The sequence below is a fragment of the Wasmannia auropunctata genome, unplaced genomic scaffold (genome assembly GCF_000956235.1).
Source record: "Wasmannia auropunctata unplaced genomic scaffold, wasmannia.A_1.0 LD335903.1, whole genome shotgun sequence".
Lineage (NCBI taxonomy): Eukaryota > Metazoa > Arthropoda > Insecta > Hymenoptera > Formicidae > Wasmannia > Wasmannia auropunctata.
The window spans coordinates 426,822-448,119 of record NW_012026987.1 but is presented as its reverse complement, the minus strand read 5'-3'; the positions used below and the strand labels follow the sequence as shown (position 1 = coordinate 448,119).

General features: G+C 39.4%; 1 protein-coding gene across 2 annotated transcripts in view; it reads left to right on the top strand.

Annotated features, from left to right (window-relative positions):
* LOC105455249 (leucine-rich repeat-containing protein 24) overlaps nt 1-13,247 on the top strand; it is a 102,094-nt gene extending 88,847 nt beyond the window's left edge. For both annotated transcript variants that reach the window (XM_011698444.1, XM_011698442.1), the window contains exons 3-4: nt 10,547-11,756; nt 11,851-13,247. In XM_011698444.1, coding sequence (XP_011696746.1) covers nt 10,771-11,756; nt 11,851-13,153 — 2,289 coding nt within the window. In that variant the 5' untranslated portion in view covers nt 10,547-10,770 and the 3' untranslated portion in view covers nt 13,154-13,247. The remainder of the gene's footprint in view (nt 1-10,546; nt 11,757-11,850) is intronic.
* Nucleotides 13,248-21,298: the final 8,051 nt, after the last annotated feature.

Sequence of the window (21,298 nt, the reverse complement as noted above, 5' to 3'; positions counted from 1 at the left end):
ATGGTACATATCTCGAACTTTTTACATCGAAAAAAGGTAAGATACGCCACCATAAAATCTTGATGATGATAGTGTCTATTTGCACTTAGTAACGGGAGCTGTTCGCACGTGAATGCCTGTCGATCTTTCTTCTTGTTTGGGGTGAACCAAAGGGGATTCGCAATTCGCTTTACTATGCCGTAAATGACAAGCGTTGCTATGAAAGAAAAAACAATACCGCTCGACCGGCTATATGAAGGAAATGTCGGACCTCGCCACTAGGAGACTTGGTCAGTGCGGTGAAACTTTTTATCTTTCCGCCTTTATTGAGGTGTTCTGCCTTTATTGAGTCTTCAATCGTGACGTAGTGCATAAAGTAGGATTATGTTGGCAAAGATACATGAGGCATTCTGAAAGCGTTAGTTTATGTTAGCTTTTTAGGGAAAGAACTCTTTTATTACGATTTGCCGTAACAGATAGAATGTATGATTATTACGTGTGTGAAACGTGTTATTAAGTACATACATATAGAATATCAATTATACCATAGTGAAATATTCAGGAAAATTCTTTGGAAAAGATCGAAAAGATATATATGTAGATCTTTGCTAAAATGTAAATATTCATCTAAATATGATTTTGTCTCGTCAAGTCATATCGCTCTATTTTTAACTATTCAAAGTCATACACAGAATTACAATTCAGATTCAAATACATGCTTTATCCATAACAAAAAAAAAACAATGATTGAGATTATATTATAGATTAATAGGAAAGAAAAAAAACAATATTAGCAAAAAGATTAGTTTAAGATTAATTAAAATCGTATTTTGACTTTTCTTTTAATAATGACAAGTCATCGTTGTGGGTGATGCCATTGGTTATTATAAATTTTGTTTACTGTTTCAAGATATGCAATATCTCTTCCATTTTTTTAATGTCTACGCAATTCGACAAAATATAAATTAGATTTGCAACAGAAGTCGATAAACTCTTTGAATCCTGAGAAGTACCAATTGCGAAGAGTCTTACAGTTGGGAAAACACATGTTGATCTTTTTACGAGATGCTCAATGAAACTGCAGCGAGCGTAGGGTACTCGTAAGATCTCGCGGTTTTAGACGTCTGCACGCTCCATCCACTCAGACGAATTAGAAACGGAGTAATCAGTCGGAGTTGGTGCACGGACCGTTCAGCCCTTCGTTCACACACGCGCTCGCCTATTCTTCCACAGAATCGATTAGTCGAAAGTAGCACACAGGCTGCCATTAACGCAAGCAATGTGTTGCGTTCGGCTAGCCGCACAGCTTTTCTTCGTGTTATTTGCCAAGAAATCAATAGCTCTTACCCGAGGGCTTCTGCGAGCGGTGGTTCGTAAGGGTGAACGAGCATTATTCAAACGTGGATATTTAGTTTTTGCTTCCAATGTTCTTGAATCTTGAAAACCGCAATTTGCTTTCGCTAGTGGATATTTTTCGTTATTCACTGCTTCGTCGCTGTACTTTCGTCTCATCATTAGTAGATAACTCATATAATATTTAATGTAAGATGTCTCTATAACGTCTGTGTAATGTATCGTGCGACGGATTATTCCAATGACGCAAGTAGTTACCTAACCGACGATGTTCCGTGAAGAGCTTAGAGACTTTCAGTATTAAGCTCGCAGGAGAAGCTTGGCAAGTTGAGCTTCCGTCCTGTACTTCCTCATTTAAATCAATATGAAAATTGACAAAGTCCGCGCGACAATGTTCGCGAGAATTTCCCGGCGGCGCACTTAGTCACGTGTAAGCTACAAGATTCATTTATTAAAATTACATTATTAACTGTCATCCCGTGCAAAGGATTCGGCCGAATTCTTGGATGCTGCGATCAAAGACTAATTACACATTCCAGAATCTCTTTCAGTTACCTGAAATGACGTTGTATGGAACTGCATTGTGTCGCATAAGTTAAAGAAATAGTTTACCTATCTTTGTTGAATTAAATCTCGAAACAAGCACGCTTCTCGAATACCGAACGTTCGCAAATTTTCGCGAACGTAACGCGCTCGGCGACGCGGTTTCTGATTCCTCGTTTCTTTTTTTTTCTTTTTCTTTTTTTCCAGCAGCGGGGCGTCGGCTGGCCAGAACGGCGTCGCGGCGCCTCCGCGCTTTGAGTTTTCCAACCCCTACAATTCCCCGTACACCCCTTTCGCCCCGTTTACACCGCCGGCACGACGCGACGTGGCGCACAACAAACGGCGTGCGATATGTTCTCGTATTTCCCCTTTCCTACCTCCCTTCTCCGCCGTCCTTTCGACGAGACGTATCGTTCTCCCCACACGTGGTAAACGTATTGGTCCTTCCAAACACATTCCTCTATTCCTTTGCGGTTGTTTCGACCTTCGATGAAATATTTTTGTCATACCGTCGGCCATGCGATATTCATTATATACTGTCCCGCTGCATGATATTTATTTAATGGTTTTAATATTTCGTTATTTAAACTCTATTTATTACCGGAATGATATAAATAGGAATTTTAGAAATGTGGCAAAAAAAGACGTATCTTTCAGCGATTCGAGTTGAATTAGCGTACGAGACCATTTCCGGGAAGCCGGTATGTGATCTCCGTATTATATTAGGGGATGATGATACCGCGGGCGAAATTTCGCCCGTGGACGGAGTTTCGCTACCTCGAATAACCCCCGCAGAGGCGATTCGGTCAGACTTGGCGGTGAAGCCGTTTGCATCCGGCTGCATATTTCACACGTCGTACGCTCCGCCATATTTGCATCACGGCCTCGTAATCTCGTTGGAATACAACCGACCGCGAGACAGGCACCGCTCATGTTGTTGCTCGCTAGTTTGCCGTCCCGAGTCGCTTATTGTCGCTCGTCGTCTCCTATGGGAGACGTCGAATCCGGGACGGGGAATATCCGCGATCGTAAAATGGCGACAATGATGGAAAAAGCGTTGACAGCATTCGTCGGCCACGTTTGCATTCAAAGGCTGTTCGAGGTTTAACGTATGTGTTTGGGCTTATTTAGAGCTCAAGCCAATTAAATTAAAATGCTTTTTTAAAATCAAGTTTAAATTGAGAGTAATGCGAAAAAAATAATACAACCGTATACAAATGCTCAGTGACTCAAAGTTAATTATATATTATTGTTAACTGTATCGACGACGACGACGTTGAGAAAAATGTAAAGCCCACGTTGCTGTAAAACCGAAAATGAAAAAGCAGCATGTGAGAGAATGTCATTTCCGCCGACGAGATGAGCACAAAACGAGCCGACATACCGTTCACGAATTTTGCCGGAGCATCCGACGGAAAACTCGTACTCGCGCGGACAAAAACGCGCGCACGTCGGCTAATTACGACGCTAATTTAAAAAGTCTTGGCGACGTTAACATTTCTCATTAAGAGAGTAACAAGCAGCTCGTGGCCGAAAATAACGAAGTCGTCTCCCGAAAATAACGAAGTCTTCGCCCGAAATTTTGTCGAGCGTAAAACTTTGCCCTAGCATTATGATGTGCGGCCGACAATTACTACGCTGTGCTTATGAACAAAAAGTCGCATATAATAGTCAACCTAGTAAATTTCATTGTGCGATAAACATGCGAGCATTTATATGAGGAATAAATTAAATTAATTAATTAATCTACATGAAAAAATTAATTTTATAGATTTCTGCTTCATTCCTCTACAAATTTTTTTTCAAGCTATAACGTGTATAAAGATCTCGATTACTTGGAACGAGATCCGGTTTCCTAATGTATTTCCGAGGATAGTTACCGAATCGATAACTTGCGCAAGATAGGCAGAAAGAGAGAGAGAGAGAGAGAGAGAGAGAGAGAGAGAGAGAGAGGAGGGGGGGGGACATTTCATCATTTTATGATCCGTGCTCAGCTCTCACAACGCGACCACTGGCGGGTCAGATTAAATTGCATCTACGCCGACTAACGGGCGCATTAAATCTCGTAAGCTCTGCCTGATGGCAGATTCCGCAGCGAGTTACGTCCGCGCGAATTTTCAGACGTCGACGATATCCGCCGTCGGCTTAACGTCGAGCTACGTCAAGCGTCGCCGGTGTCGTCGTCGCCGTCGCCGTCGTCGTCTCCAATGCCGCTGCTTGGCGATTCAGCTCGCGGACGGGGACCAACGACGCACGTAATAGGGAAATGCGTCGACCTCGCGGTGCCATTCCGGACCCTTTCCCTGGACCAGTAGCCGCAAAGGCGAAGGACGGTTCAATGATGATTCAGTAATTTCATGGCTCGACGGAGCGAGTCCCGTTAAAAGTGATTGCCGCCGGATGTCACGCGTCCGCTTTTGATCACCCAAATAAGATCGCGAAAAGACGGCTCGAGATTCTACGGTTCGAGGGACGGGGAGGGATGATTTATGGGGTGCTTTAAGATAAAATCAGTTTCTTCATATTCATGAAAAATTGCATATCTAAATCAAATGAGTGTATTAAATTTAAACTTCAGTATGCGAATATATAAAAATATTTTATCATCTTTTGTTTTATTTTTACAAAAATGGGATATTTTTAATGCAAGATAAAATCAGGATTTATATTGTAATGTTAAATATAAAATTTATACCATAATATGAAATCATAAATTTTACTTCATAATGTTAAATCATTCAGATGTATAGCTATTTCGTTTCCATTTCAAAACATGAATTTCACGACGATTATTTGTGTTTATGAACATTCTGTGAGCATTTATCGATGCGTCGTACCAAGGTGGGGGAATATTTATTTGCAATTTCACTGCACAATTAGCGGTTTAATTTTAATTTAAACGAAATATCAGCTCACGACGACGTCGACGACAACGACAGGTACGACAGTTGTTGTGTGACCGCTTCACCTACCACTTAAATAACGATAAAATTAACGACGCACAGCTATTATCTCTATTAGCCATAGTTATTAGCGCAATTACGTGCGTAACATAATGCCTATTTGCAAGGCGTATTCGAACGCGATTGCGACGCTGGCGCACTGCCCCTAATGAACGATGTTTTCAAAACAATTAACTGATAATTCACATCGGCATTAGGTTGAGGTCTTGTTCAATTTTGCGGCAGCCACGTCATATCGTATTCTCAATAATGATATCGACGACATAACGTCAAATTTTTCTGTAACATTGTAATTTTTAACATATTAAACGTTTTGTTAATTACGTTCCAAACTGAACTTTTATTGAAGTTAAATCAATTTGAAATAGAAATGAAAGAATTTTTTATTATATTTTTACAGTTCGCAGAGTTAACTTTCTTTAACAGCTTCTTTTATAAGCGATAAACTGTCGACAGGTTTGCTGTCGAATGTTATCGCCGTTCTGGTCAGTTTGATTTCTGCAGTCTGCGATTTCGAGAAAATACGCGACTTTTTCGCTCTTGGATCAGCCTGTATATTCGTGATTTATTACATGGGTATCCGTCGCTCGATTCGCGTTTGCGGACATTATCGGCGGCTTGTCGTCGACGAGGCATTTGGCCCTTTATTTCCCGACTTCGCGGAAGGAAGAAAAATAGACGGTGCTCCTCGCGGCGCCCCGGGATCGTTACTTTCCAGATCTCTCTTGGTGGAAGACGGTGGAAAAAGTCGGACGCATTTTCGCGGCGCATCGATTACGGTATTCGGTAATTTTGTGCTCCGCCGGAGCGAGCTGAAAAAAAATATCACCGCGCGTTATTTCGGCGCCGTCGATTCCCATGGTGGAGTGCTCGACCAGAAATGGAAATCAGGATGTGATTGTACCCCGAACTGCATTTGAAGTCTGATTTGTTACTGACGAGAAGAGAATTTATCGATCATATTTCGAGAAATCGTCAAAGATATTTAAAAAAATAATATTACAAATAATATATGTAATATACACATATATATAGATATACATGTGCGTATAAACGAAAAGTATCACAATAGAAAGACAATAAAGGACAAATACCTCTCTTTGTTGATAAAAGGGGGACAAGAGTCGCAGTTTTTTTTAACTTTTGTATCTTGTCAACGAGAGCTCAGTACTGTCCAAATTTCGTGGAATTTTCCATGCTGAAAATTTGTGTTTACCTAACAGGGGTCTGTCAAAGCGAGGGAGAAATGTGTCCGCGAGTTTGGAGAAGGGTCGCTACAAAAGGAAGGGTGAGAATGGGAGGTAAGGATCAAATTCGCCATTCGATTTGCGACTGATCGATCGTGACGCTCGGTAATTCTACACTTCATTGAAGCGGTTTCGTGTTAACGAAGGAAAGAGGGAAAAAAATTCGATTTTTGGATATGCGCATCTCTTGCATCATCTAATAGAGGCTATTACATTGAGTTTGGAAAAAAAACGATAAAACATGTTTTTTGTTGTTTTTTTTTAATGTTTATAATATTGCGCATACAAAATACACACGATACAATATACACGATTTAAATATACCAACCCAAGTTATGTAACGTTATGTAAACTTTTGGCTCGAATAACGAAACTAAAAAATAGACATTAAATAAGTTAATTAAATGGTATACTTAACTGCACGATCAGAACATGACTTTATTTCTGCTCTCTGTCGTATTATCACAGACTTATTACATTGTAAGCTAAAGATGAAGTCTCTTTCGAGTCTGATACTCTCGAAGAATCGAATCGATTAGGTTGGATTCGAATGACATTAAAGTACAATTCCCCATCGTTGTGTGCTTCTTCCACTACTCTCGAGGGAATAAAAAGTGAATCATAGTTGATTGAATTAACGTAACTGGTGTTTTAATAGCGGAAAAGTCTTTCAGGATATTTTCGCAATTTAAAGAAAAGATAATTATATCATTGTTTGTAATAGTATACAGTTGCTCATCCCTATTCCAACATATTTTATAAAACATTTTATACAATTTAAAATTATTCACGCGCTTGACTGCATGTTCTATAATTTCTTCTCGAGGATTTTATTATTTCAATTTTTAAAAATAATCACAATATTTTCAATAATATCTTTCTTCCGAATCTTTTCCGAGAACATTTGTGGAGCTATCGTCAAAGGAGCGTATCCTATTCTATCTCAATTTTTCCTTATGTATTTTTGATCAATATCTAGCAATTGTATCGATGAATTTACCTAGCTGCTAACTTACTTTCACGATCACGAGGTTGAGTTGGGAATGGGCTGTTCTCGATACTCGCCCACTCGATCTCGAGCCTTTGTAAGTCGCGCTGTAAGTCGAGAATGAAGGTACCAAAGACTGCTTGCCTTTACCCCGTCTGAAGAGGCAGAAATAAGAGGGCGAAGGGGCTCCGAACATGCTCCAAGAGCCACGGTCTTGAGGAACTTTAAGGAACAATCGCGCACTAGATATCGCAATTTTTATTTCAGCCGTTGTATTCTCTCGTACAACACTTGATATCTTCAAGTTTATTACGTTATTAGATTAGGTTCTACAATTTCTGTTTTAAAGCGTTTATGAAATGAAAACAGTGCAGCTAAGAATTGTTCTTGTAACTTGGAAGAATAAAATACAATTTTGAAATATCTGTGTAAACATTTTTATTCTTTTTATTGTTCTTTTAGTTATTAATTTAATTATCGATAAATTGATTTCTCAATACGTCTTTTAAAGAAGTAATTAAATGTTATCTATCTATCCGACCGGAAAGCTCATGTTCTCGATTGGTTGGAGATGATCGATGAAAAAATTGGCGGAAATTCTCGTCCTTGTCCTTGTAACTTTGTGCTGCGTCCCGTGAGTCAAGGACGAAAATATCGGAAGCGACATAAAAAATATCCACGCGATTACAAATCTTTCGTATACGATTTGAATAACATTCAGAAACATTTTTCTATTTCTTTTTCACTTGCTCTCTCTCTTCCTTTCTCTCTTTCCCTCTTCTTTTCTTCTTCCTCTTTTATTCAATCTTTTCCCTTTCACTCTTTTCCTCTTTCTCACTGTGTCTTTGGTCGCGCAACCCTCCCAGTTTCTCGGTAATTAAACGGGGGTCGATGTCAATTAAATTATCTCCGCCGTGTTTCACACGTGATGTGACAGTTCCCCAACAATGAGAGATACGCTAGCATAATCGATAGTCGCTCAACTATTCATTAGTCGTAAATGTCACAGTGTAATCGTGCAATAATTGCTAAATTTAATATATTGTATTTATTTGCATTTTAATTATTTAGTTATGATTTATAACATGTAAACTATTTCAGAATCGTAGAATTAATGTACTTTATGTGCCAATTTAAAATTAATAAATTTAAGTTTATCCATCATGAAGAAATTTCAAACGGATAACGAGCTACCTACTATAATAATCACTTTCATTTCATCGTGCGCAAATATAAGAGAATATCTCAAGATTTCAATTAAAGTATTTTTTTCAGTTAACGCGTACGTTTCAACTGTCACAATTCACAAATGTATTATTCCTCTGCTAATAACAGCTATAACATTTAAAATGACGATTTACCATCTCGGATGGATGCTCTCAACGCCGTTTAACTCTTCGTCTCTTTCGCCTCGTTTCCATTTTGCCAGCGGAAAGTATTTCTTCCCATTTCGAAAGCATTTCCTCTCGTCAGAATGGTGATAACAATTAACGAAATACCTCGAATCGGCATGATTGCTGCATTTAATTGCGACATTATTGTTATGGTTTTAATGATCGAAGGTGTCATTTAACCCATTCTTAAAGATCTGTTAAAATGACTGGCTCGGTATGCTTTTCCGGAAACGAATTATCTTTTTATCGAAGTTGATACGAGAAACAAGTCTTGCGGAAATAAGTTGATGTAAAATATTAAATTTTTTCATCCGAAGAAAAACCCGTCCGTTGAAAAGTTAAAATGCGTATCTTCCCGAGTCTTCGCCCAATACTCGGCTTTTTCATTTTCAGTCCTCATTTCCATTTCGAGCGATGGAAAAAGAAGCGTATTCCACCGTTTCGCATTCGATATTTACTGCCGGCCGCGAGACGCCGGCGCAATTTTAAAGAAGCGCCTTTAAGGGCTCTCCTCGCGCGCCCAAAGCGAACACCGGTGGTTTACCCGGGGCTATTTTCAACCCCCCGGGTTCGACAATTCGCATCCCGATGAAAACGTTTGCCGACTAAACGAGACCGCGATTCCGAAGGCGAGTACAAAAAAGTGGAATGAAGGAACGAATGCGAATGAACGAAAGAATGAATCTTCCGTGTCGCGCACCACATCGTTCTTTTTTATGTCTTCTCACATTTTTCCGTGCGCGTTGCTTCGCCATTTATGCGAGTTTGCGTTTACACGGCATCAGGTATGCATAGAGGCAGGAAGCAGCTCAGCGATAATTTGCAAGCGCGTATTGAAAAGAACGTGATCCGACGAAATGAATGTAATTTCGTTTACATATAGGATGTTTCTAGACTTGAAAAAAAAGTCAGTGCTCTTATAATATTACATATGTAGGTATATCTATAATAATTGTATACAGTATAATGTATACAGTGCACATATATACGCATATACATATATCATACATATGTATATCCAATATGTTATTATAGATTTAATCATATTCAGCATTAATTACAAAGAAATGTAGATATGTCTTTTCAATTTATATTATCTGTATATTTGTGCATATAATCAAAATTAAATTCAAATAGCAAATTACAATATATAAATAGAAGAACTCCTTTGTTCTGTCGATAATACAAATTATATGCAACGCATGATATTACGTGAACTGTCGAGTGATGTGTCAAGATCGTATCTGCGCGATTTGCGTTTTCCAATGTCGCTCTCGACAGCGATTTTAAAGACTCAGGAGAAAAAATTGCAACTCACGTGGCGGTTACGACGAGGGTCAGTTGATATTGGATTCGAAACGTACGAGATCGGCAATATCCTTCAGGCCTCTTCCCTTTGCATTCCTCGTCGGAGAAAGGCTCTCTCTTACCGGGCATCTCCGGGATAAAGCCACGAGAGGAGTGGTAGGTTTGCATGCCACGCTGCACGAACGCGCTCGATATTCCGATATCCTGATATCGGGAGTGTTTCTCCTCGCGACATCCTCGCCTCCTCTCTGGGATATACACCCTCTTCATGGAATTTATTATCCGCTCTCAACCTGCGTTCTATGTGCATTCCCGCCTCCTCACCCCTGGCTACGCTGAAAACCCTCGAGGATCACCTTACTGAGGATTCGGCAGTTTCCATACCGCGCTGTTTTTCCACGAGACTTTCTCGAGGGAAGTCCTGATCTAACCGAAGACTCTAATAGTCTTTTCGTTCGTAGGAAAGCCCTCGAGAGCAAAATCTCGTAATCGATTATCGTCGATATTTGAAGCTGATAAAAATTTTACACGCAAAAATGGCCTTCTTTAAACAACTTCGCGAGATGCATTACGTTTACGACGAGCGTCTTTAAAACCATTTGAATTTATCGGTGAGTTAAATTTTTTGATTTAGAAATTATTCAGTCCGTGAGTTTGTAATAAATTTTCCGCGAATTCTTCTGAATTCGAGCTTGTCTACTTGTAACTATTTATCACATCGTAATCCAAAGTGCACTATAATTCATCGGCTCGTTCATCTTATTGTTGCAGAGATCCGCCTGTCGGTATTTCGCGAGCTGATGACCTCGCAAGCAGTCGTGCACTCACCTCCGCATCGATTCGATCGAAGCACCGCAATCTCCCTTCAGTAACGCTGAAGGGTCAGCGCGCGTGGTAGTGGTGGGTCAACGAAAAATGCGATAGGAACGGACGGATACGACTACGAGAGGACGAGGAAGAAAACGGGTGGGTTTGTTGCCCGATGAGAGAGCACCATGTGCTCGATCGTACCGGTCTGGCGGCGGAGGGCTGCGCTCCTCGGCACGATGTTGCTACTATTGTCCTGGGGAACAGACGCGGCGGAGGGCTGTCCGAGCATGTGCGTGTGCAAGTGGAAAGGCGGGAAGGAATGGGTCGAGTGTGCGAATCGCGGTCTCAAAGGATTACCGCAGGGTGCTCGAGAGGAGACGCAGGTGCTCGACTTGTCAGGCAATCATCTCGTCAACTTGCCGTCAGAATGCTTTCGCGCTCTCGGTTTGATCAACCTTCAGCGGCTCTATCTGGGCAAATCTCAAATCAATCGCATTGCCTCTGAGGCGTTCGTCGGACTAGTCGGCCTAGTGGAGCTCGATCTATCTGAGAACAAGATTGAAGAGGTGCCTACGGACACGTTCGCGTCCTACCCGAGTTTAATGAGGCTTATATTAAATGGGAATCCAATCAGGGAGATTCGCCAAGACGCATTTCTCCGACTGGTACATCTAACTACCTTGGAGATCAGCAAGTGCGCGATAGAAGTTATCGAACAGAACGCTTTCGAGGGCCTTCAGTCGCTGGAGTGGCTTCGGCTGGATGGCAATCGACTCACCTACGTGCCAGATCACACTCTGCCGCTGGGGGGAAATCTCCGAGGATTGACTCTTCACAACAATCCGTGGCAGTGCGACTGTAGACTGAGAATAATGCATACCTGGTTGAAGGAGTCTGCTCCGGCGGCGCCGCAGGAGTCCGAACCCGTCTGCGATTCCCCGGGGAGACTGCACAGCAAGCAAATCACGAAACTCAAGGTCAACGATCTAGCCTGCCTACCGCGTATCGATCTTCAAGATCATTTAGAGGTTTACGAGGGCGGGAATATCACTTTGAGATGTGATGTTCATGCGATTCCGACTGCCAAGGTCACTTGGTGGTTCAACGGAGAACCGTGCGAGCTGCAGCACGAAAACAATTCCATGACCGGCAGTATTTCTACATTTCCAAGGTAAGCGAATTTTCAGCTCCTTGTTATGGAATTTCAACAAAACTTTGTCTATGTTTCTCTTGTTTCGAAACGCGTTTTTTTGCATCTATTCTAGGTACATCTATAGACAACGAGGCGGGACCAACATGAGCAGCACGCTGTTCCTCTACTCGATCGAATCGCTCGACGAGGGCACCTACAGCTGTATCGCAGAAAACAGCGCGGGTTCTGCGATGGGAAATCTTTCTCTCCGTGTGTTCTTTCGTGAGAAACCTACCGTGGAGCCACCCTCCGACAATCGCGGTTCTGGCTACGTGGCCGCAATTGTCGCGGGCGCACTGGTGGGCACTCTTTTGGCACTGAGTTGTTTGATAGGTAGTGTGATATACTGCGCAAAGAAACGGCGTCGCGACCGAAAGCGCAATTCGAAAGCGTTGGTGACGCAGAGCAAATCGGTGCTGCCAATCACGAAAGATACCAGCAGTAGTACTTGCCGGAAAGGTAATGGTAGCCTAATCGGCGGTCTCGAGCATCAGCAGATGGTCTCGTATACCGAACGTGAGATCAATCGTGCGACCACTTTGGAACGCCGGGAACACACCAGGAACAATCACCTGGATCGAGATGCGTATTCAGTGGCGAGTCCGGTTGCCAAGTACCTGACTGAACCTGATCTGATCAACGAGGTACCCGAGAATACCGAGGTGGGCTACGGTCAGCTGTATGGACGGCATCATCAGCGTGCCGGCGGCATCGGGCAGATCTTGGAGTACGACTCGGGTTATCCGTTACAGCCCGATTTGCGACCGCCGCCAGTGCTGCCACAGATGAGCTACCTGGATCAGGATGGCTATCCGCTCAATTTTGGCCTGCCCAAGATCACCTTCAGCACCGCCAGTACTCTGCCCAGGCTCCGACAACGTATGTCGGAGCCAGGTTCGGCGGCAGCGCCAGCGGCCAGATACTCGCGCGAGGCGGAATTTCTCGCAAGATCACCGGGATACGATCCCATTTTACCACGAACTGACGCCAGGTACACCGCCGAAGGTTATCCCTATCCGGTGCATCAGCATCAGCATCAGCATCAGCATCAACATCAGCATCAGCATCAACAGCAACAGCAACCGCAGACAATACAGCCACCACCACCAATTCAACCGGTCGAGCAACCAATTCAGCAACAACTACCTATTCAGTCGCCAGTCTCGCCGGTTGCTGTTTTCCCAGAGGTACCCTTCATACCATCACCTCCAGCGGCTTATAGAGGTGAAACTACTCCGCTGTCACCGCGATCTCTCCTCGGCAAAACCGCTCGCGAGGCCGCGGCTGCGGCTGCCGCGAGAGCGGAAGAACTCCAACCGCCGAATCATCCGGAAAGTCCTGACGAAGGTTACGTAGGGGACGCTATGGACGTCTGAAGAAACCGAATCAGACGAAAGTCTGTTATCGGATCTGAAAACACATGAAATACATCCTGGATCTACTGTGAATAAAATTAATATATTATTTGCTTTTCTAGAGTTTAATTTTCATTTATACAGGATTTATCTTGAAGAAAAAGGATCGGATTGATTGATTTTTTTGCGAAAAATGTCATGGTTAAAATTTTTTAAAGATGTGTTTTTTTGAAGAGAACAATTTCATGCAAATTTTTTTCAAAATATAACTACAAGATGTATAGTTATTATTTATTGCTTAATCAAAAAGGATTTTTTATTTTAGGACAACGATTTTTAATTTTAAGTGTTTATACGCGTCTAACAAAGATTCGAATATCTTTAAATTTAAAGTCGTTTTGAGTATAAAAAAATTTGAGAGTAGGGATGTTCTTTATACATTTTCAAATGTGTCTCTGACAAAATCACAAGTTAAGAGAAAAGATTTGTCGCCACTATTTTTGTTCAACATATTAATCCAGCAAACAAAATAGCGACATTTACACATATATTTGCAAATAGTTTTTATAATTTTCATTTATGCGCATCAAGCATAAAGATAAAGAAACGAACAACGAGATATTAGCATCAAGGAGAAAATCTGTCCTCGTCATGCTACCAGATTAATTCGCGGAGAATAACAGGGTCCAGGATGTGATTGGCGGAACAGGGCCACCCGAGACGGCACGAACAAAGGACTCGTCCTAGCGGCGGAGACGTAATAGATTAATCAGAAGGCATGTCTAGATTGTCGTTGTGGTGCGCAGTTCTCGTCAGAGTCGGGAAGGACGGTGGAAGATGTTCGTTAGAACGCGGTGATTCTTGCGTTCACATATTCGAAGGAAATCGACTTCGAAAAATTTACGCGGATCGCGTTTAAATGCGGAGAGTGCTTTTTCGGACACCAAGATGGCGGCCGGATTTATTTAAACGGCGTGTCGCGCTTGTGAAATACGACGACGTCTTTTGGACGCGATCCAAGGAGAAACGTTCGGTCGCGTTGAAAAGGAACCAAGATGGCGTGACTGATCCTTAAAGTGATAGATAAATGTTTGGCGGACTCGATCGAGTGAAACGCGCCTCATGGATCCCGAAGTCGCGCTTTCAGCATCGCGAACAAGAACGTGACTGGTGCTCAAAGCGGCTTCTCCGACGGAATCTGCTACAAAAATGTGAAATTAATTAAATTTAATTGTTCATGTTGATCCTGCGACCGACAAAGTTCGCGATAAACGATGGAACGAGCGATATGGATGTAAAATAGTAATAAACGGAGACTGTCCTTTTTAATTATAAATATTTTGAATATTTGAGAACTTTTATATATTATTTGCTGTGTCTCTTATGACATAATTAGAAAAAAACTTTTGCAGAATTATTATATTAAAAAATATATAATTTCTTCTTGTTTTTTTTTTTTTAACGTGTTATGATTGATATGATCTGGTCGCTTCGATCATATTCTTAATGGCTATTGGATTACTCCGATATTATTTAGAGTTATACAACAGCGTTATATCCCACATGTAATACGTGGTACGGGATTCTCGTAACTCGGAAATCTGCTCAAGCCATTTTTGCACTCTTCCCAGCAACACTTTGCGTTTTGAATTTATAAAATAAATATCGAATCATTTCTATTGAGGACTCTCTCGACCCTGGCATTTCAAGGTGGAGATGCAACTGTAGCGATTCTGCTGTAGTGATAATAATGTTAACTTGGTGTTTAAGACTGGCGAATCGTGCGAGATTAGGAGCACCGCGATGGCGCTCGACCTGATGTACAGAAACCGTTGAACATACAGGATGTTCTGAAAACGGTGTATACCAGACTTGGATCGGAGAAATTTTAAAAGGAAATTTACTTTAAAAACAATTTAATCTTGAAAATATTTACACAAAAGTTAAAAAATCAAGATATTGAATTTTATTCGTCGAAATAGAATTTTATGATTTACTTAAATAATTTTTACCTGATTCACACTTGATTTGTCATAGTTAGACTACTTATTATTTTTATTGAAGAAAATTTGGTTAATTCCAGTTCCTTGGAATGGTATACGTCTCTTCTGGGACGCCCCGTATATCTATATACATATACGTATATATAAATATATATACATATATACATACACATACACGCACACACATACAACACGTATAGATATATACATATTATAAGACGCGAACATTAAACAACACTAAGCGACAAAAAAATTGGTGAAAGTAATTCATTTTTTGAAGGTGTCTCTCTTCGAGATTGCGATTCGAGCTGGCTTCGCTCTCTCAAATAATTGGTCGATCTACAGTTGATAGACATGTAATAAGGTTGATAATCAATTGGTATTGTTTCTATAAAAAAAGTGTAATATTTGTACAAGTTTGCGCATTTCAATCATTCAGAAAATATTGATGAGTTGATGACAAATTATCATAACTGCAAAGTGGCGCCGGATGTGATGGAAGAATGCGCTCTGAGAAAGCGTCAAATCCTAGAGGCTCCTTTCATCGTCAGAAGTACCCGGCGACGAGGAAACTGGTTTCCTTTCCGTTGCCGTAATCACGACGCGATTCACGGATGAACAGTGTTTGCCTTCCAGTCTGGCGACTCGCAAGGATATAGAATCCTGCCTGTGTCCTTTAAGCTTCGTCGTCGAGGTAACTCGAAATTTGTCTTCGCCTTCGAGTTTCGTATATAACAATATTTCATCTTGTTCCGGGGCAAGTAATTTATTTACATTTTGAGAAATTTTAGACAAAACGAGGATATTTGGAACAAGAAGTGAAGAGAAATTCTTAATACGCCAGGAAATTAAAAAAATTGAAATTAAAATTATTATCTTTTTCTTTGTGTGAAATATAAATATACTTATAAGCATTAATATTTTTTTAAAGGAAGGCCATTATAAATTTGAAAAATCGCGAATAATAATCAAAATACATTTAAATTTGATTGCACGTTTTTAGAGTCGCCAACTTTCCAAATTCGAATTATATCGAGTTTCAAACGTAATTTTACGCACTGACGAAATTTTGCAAAAGGAGTTCTATATTCGTCGTTTCATTTAATTAGAACTTTTTAAACGAGCTTGCCAACGAGAATAACTTCAACGCGTGCGGTCAATTCTGCGAATTTCGATTAATTTGCCCTGAATGAGTAGACTATTAGATGCGTGTTTTCAATAAAAACGCAACAGAAACGCGGTGTTTAGAACTTTCATAAACGTTTAATCAAATTCGAATCGATACAAATTATCAGATTCGAATTTGACTACCATCATTACAGAGCATCCAACAAGATCATTTTGGAAAAATTATTTCTTATTTTATATACTTATTATTATGTATATATATTAAAAGTTTTTTTAATTTCTTAGTATTTTTATTGTATATCTTAAACTGAAAAAAGACAAAGAGATATGAAATGCCGTTTAGATATTTAAATATTGCGCTGAGAAGTGTTTCGGAAATGAAATAGAATTAGAAAACTCATACCGTTTCATGTAATCGCTATTTCCGTAAAGAACTTTCTTAAAAGACTTTGCTTGTGGTTAAATAAATAACATCATTAAATCAAATTAAATTATTTCGACGAAATGCAATGTATTTCCTAACGATGAATTTTTTAAAAGTAATTATTTCACTTTGTACATTAGAAAGATTAGAAACAGATAATTTTACATTTTTAAAGAGAACTGATTTTTTAAGATTATATTTTTTATACATAAAAATTTTTTATAGACCTCTCCAGATGCTTCATGCATATTTATTCGTATCGATTAAAATCTGGTGAAAGAAAAATAAAAATCCAACACATTCGAAACAATTCCTTTTTTGTGAAAAAAATTCTAAACTAGGAAGTTGATTTTTTTTTTAGTTTTTACTTCGACGCCGTGCTTTCAGAGATTCGTTTTTTTGTAGATAAAAATTTATCATCGCAATCTGTCGCTTCCTTCTTCGTGTGTATTTATTTTCGTAGAATTGACGAACGAGCGGTTAAACGCGGGAACAAGAAAAACACTAGCAAAGTTTAACGATCTTGCTCGCAGGCGATATTGCATTCGCTGGTTTGCGGCTCGTCTGAGTTAAATGCATTCCTCTTTTTCCATCGATCCCTTTTTATTTCTTATTTATTCCTTTTCGCCTGCGCGCGCTAATTATAACCACGGCCGCGAGCTTACTCGGTAACGATCTCGCTTTTTTTGTGGAAACGCGACGGAAAGCTTTTCCGGATTTTCCTCGAGAATCCGCGGAGACACGAAATATATTTTTCGAAATGTATTTTATAAGAGGAAATTATACGAATGGAGTTATCTTTTCGTACAGACAATTCTCGATTGTTTCAATGACTTTCGCGACTTTTAATATTTTCGGTGTAGATGGAAAGCTACAGGAACAAAATTCCGCTCTGATAAATCGGTCGAATTAAATTTTGCAAGGAAATCATACGCGCGGAATTTCATCATATAAAGGCTTAGCGTCCCGAGATCGGTCGTGAATATTAATCGGCTTTCCTCTCGCCGACTCGCCTAGCGCAGTGAAACATTCGCGCCAGGGAAAATCTCACGAGGAAGGCAACCCGTCCTATTAACTTCCCTCGCATTCACAACGTGCTGCTACGATGCTTTCCAGTAAATGTAATCACACGTCGATGCATTAATCAGCCGCTCGACGAAACTCATGGTAACTCCATCCGTCGGATATGCACGTCAGTTAGAAGTTAGGGGCAGCGACGGTGGGACGGTAGGGTTTCTTGGTTAAATGGAAAATGTCTATTGGAAATTATTGTATCTGTTTGTTATATATTTAAATATTTCACATTTTAATCTCGTTTGCATCTGGCAATGTTTGCTTAAAAAAATCAGATAATGCACAAATAGCCAACTGATCTTGTTCATTCGTTTGTTTATAGCGTGTTAAAAAAAAAATATTTTATCGTCGAGTTTACATGAATTTTCATGTTGTGAGATCGATCAAGAAAGAGTGTATGTGATGGGAAGATAGCGAAAAACGAGAGAGAGAGAGAGAGAGAGAGAGAAAAACATTAAGTATACACGAGAAAATGAGGGCCAAAGCCACATTCGAATCGATCTCCTTCGAATCCACCCATCCTGCCATTTCACCTCCCCCTTTCCAAGTAAACCACCCTCCTTTTCTCGACCGTAAAACTCTCGCGAAGAGTTACGACTCTCCGACGCTCGCAGCACAATCTTGCATACATATATGGACAGGCGCACATATACACTCATTTATGTAGTTACACACACACACACACACACACACACACACACACACACACACACACACACACACACACACACACACACACACATATATATATATGCATACAAAACACACATCCATACGTATATACTGACATTCCCCCCTCCACACACACACACACACACGCAGTTCCAGGTACACATGATGTTCCGAACGATTGAGCAATACGATTTGTATTACCGTGTATAACGTAATGTATTCGATTCTGCACATGTCGTATGTACTTTGGATGTAGCGAAGGATTTTTCACGACTGATATGAGATTAAAGGAATAAAGATAGCTTTTGTATTAAAAGTCGTGTCCTTTTTTTCGCTTGCGTTTACGTACCACGTCCCTCCTGTTTCTGCTATTATTTCGTGGAAGGATTATGTAATCGTTTTTTCATGAACAATCTTGGTTATCAAATATCATAGTGATACGAAATTACGAAAAGTATTCTGTACAATTTCTACATTTCTTATTGTAAATCTTTTATGTTTGATTTGAAACTTAATTTATTAATCTCATAAACAATTTAATAATTTTCAAACCAGAATTAAAATTATCATTCGAGAGAGATGTAGATTGCATATTAATAAAAATATATGTATATTATTAATAATAAAATCTCTTCTTTCATTTTTCAAGCAAAGAAGACGTTTAACTGGTCGTGAAAAAATTGCAGCATAACTCGCAACTCGTATGCTTGCGGAGGAAATCGTCCGGGAGAAGTGCAGCAAAATAAAAAGATTTAGGAAAGAAACGGACTCGAAAACACGCGCATAATTTGAGATATTTTTGCTGTTCAACTTCACGTTCTATGATTTCATGATTTTCATCTAACCCATTGCCATTTAAGGACATCAGACTTTCCTGGTTACACGCCAAGGAGAGAGGACTTTTGACTGTAGACATTACAAAGAAAAACTACAAAGTAGCTTATATCCGGCATCTCCTCGGGAAGATCTCCGAGAAAACTTAAGACAAGAAGATAAGAAGTTTTCCTACCTCTATTTGTAGATCGCAGGTAAGTCTAATATATATGTAGAATTTTATATAGATAGTACTTACATATTGATACTATCGTATTTCCTGTATAAAAATATATAGCTTTTTCTTTTAACAAAATTTCTCGAAATGGATCGTTTTCAAGATATTTTATTTTCTATTATATATCAATACATTTGCTGGTTTTTAATTCGTCGTAAATAGCTCTTTGTATAAAAATTGTGGTAACTGTTATAATTAATATAATGACACAATTTTTATAATAAAACGCTTAAAGATACTTTATTGAAATTAACTTAAAATCAATTTTATTATGAGAGAAATATGTTTTTTGGCTGAGATAAATTATATCAATTTCAATAAAATATCTTTAAATGTTTTCTTATAAACAATTAAATATAAAACATAAATGTTAGATTTAATTATAATATTTATAGCAAAATTAAAATTTTTACACAAAGAATCAAGAAATAACAAATGCAGTGTATTAAAAAAACAGACATCTTGAAAAAAAATGATGCATATTCAAAAATTTCGCTAGAAAAATGTGCTTATTTTTTCATATTTTTTTTATAAGAAAGAGCTTACTTTTTAAAATAAAAAATACGACAATATTAGTTTGTATCCTATCTAAAAAAGACTTATCTGCCATAAAAAAGGGATTGATAAGCAAAATAAATAACATCGCATGAAAACAGACAGAAACGATTTTGAAAGTGAGATAATGAGAAATTATTGAAACCCAGAATGACACGCCTCGTACTGCGGTGCAATTATTTGTCGCTCCGACGACACTAATCGATGATACGAACCCACCTCGTGTAATTCTCTCGCGAGATGAATCCGACGTTTTATTAATGTCGCGGTGGAGTTTTAATTATGAACGCGAATGTACCGAATGGAGTATCATGTTTAATACGTATTGAAAGAGATGTTATCATATAATATTAGCGTGTATAATACGCGCGCATCTGCTAATGCAACTGAAAGTTTAATCACAACTGATAGGCTAAATCATAACAAATATTTTATAGTAAATATGTATAATCCATTACAATCGCTTTCGTATTCGCAATGAAAGCATTTATTGTGCATCATGCTTTTAAACATATTTCCAGCCTATATATGTGTGTATATATATATATATATATATATATATATATATATATACACACACACACACACACACACGACACATTCGCATACGTATGCGTTGCATTGCGTTTCCACAATTTCAAGAAAATATTTTCGTGAGTCGCAAAAATAAAATTTATAATAGAAATAAAATTTCAAAGCTGAAATAAAATTCACGATGTGGAAATGAAATCCACAACTATGGATCGCGAAAGCGCCGTAGGAAAATGTCACAAGACTCGTAGCATGGCAAAACTCCGCCATAATCAATGTCCTTTCGCCTCGGTGAACCTCAGAAGTTATGATATTGAAGTTTCGCGCAGTATCTAGTACTCAACGAAAATTTTATTTAATTAAATCGACCGTCTTTGTTCTCGTGATAAAAACATTTGTTGTTTATAATTCTACAGAGCTACACGCACTCAGTAAATTTATATTCAGAGAGAATGTATACCTTATTGTTGTTTCGTCATTTTATCGGAAAAATTTTACGTGCCAAAGAAATAGAATTCACGGCTGCAGAACGATGGCGCAACTCACTCGAGAAGAAATGTCACGAAACTCGCGCAGTCGATAATCTTTCACTTCGGCGCTCTTCACGGCAGGCTGAATCGCCTCCGTGGGGTTGCGCGCGACGCGAAACTCCTCTCCGCGCACCGTGAAAATAATTGGACAATTTTTGGTCGTTACATCACCGAAGTCTTGATCTCTCCTTTCTCTCT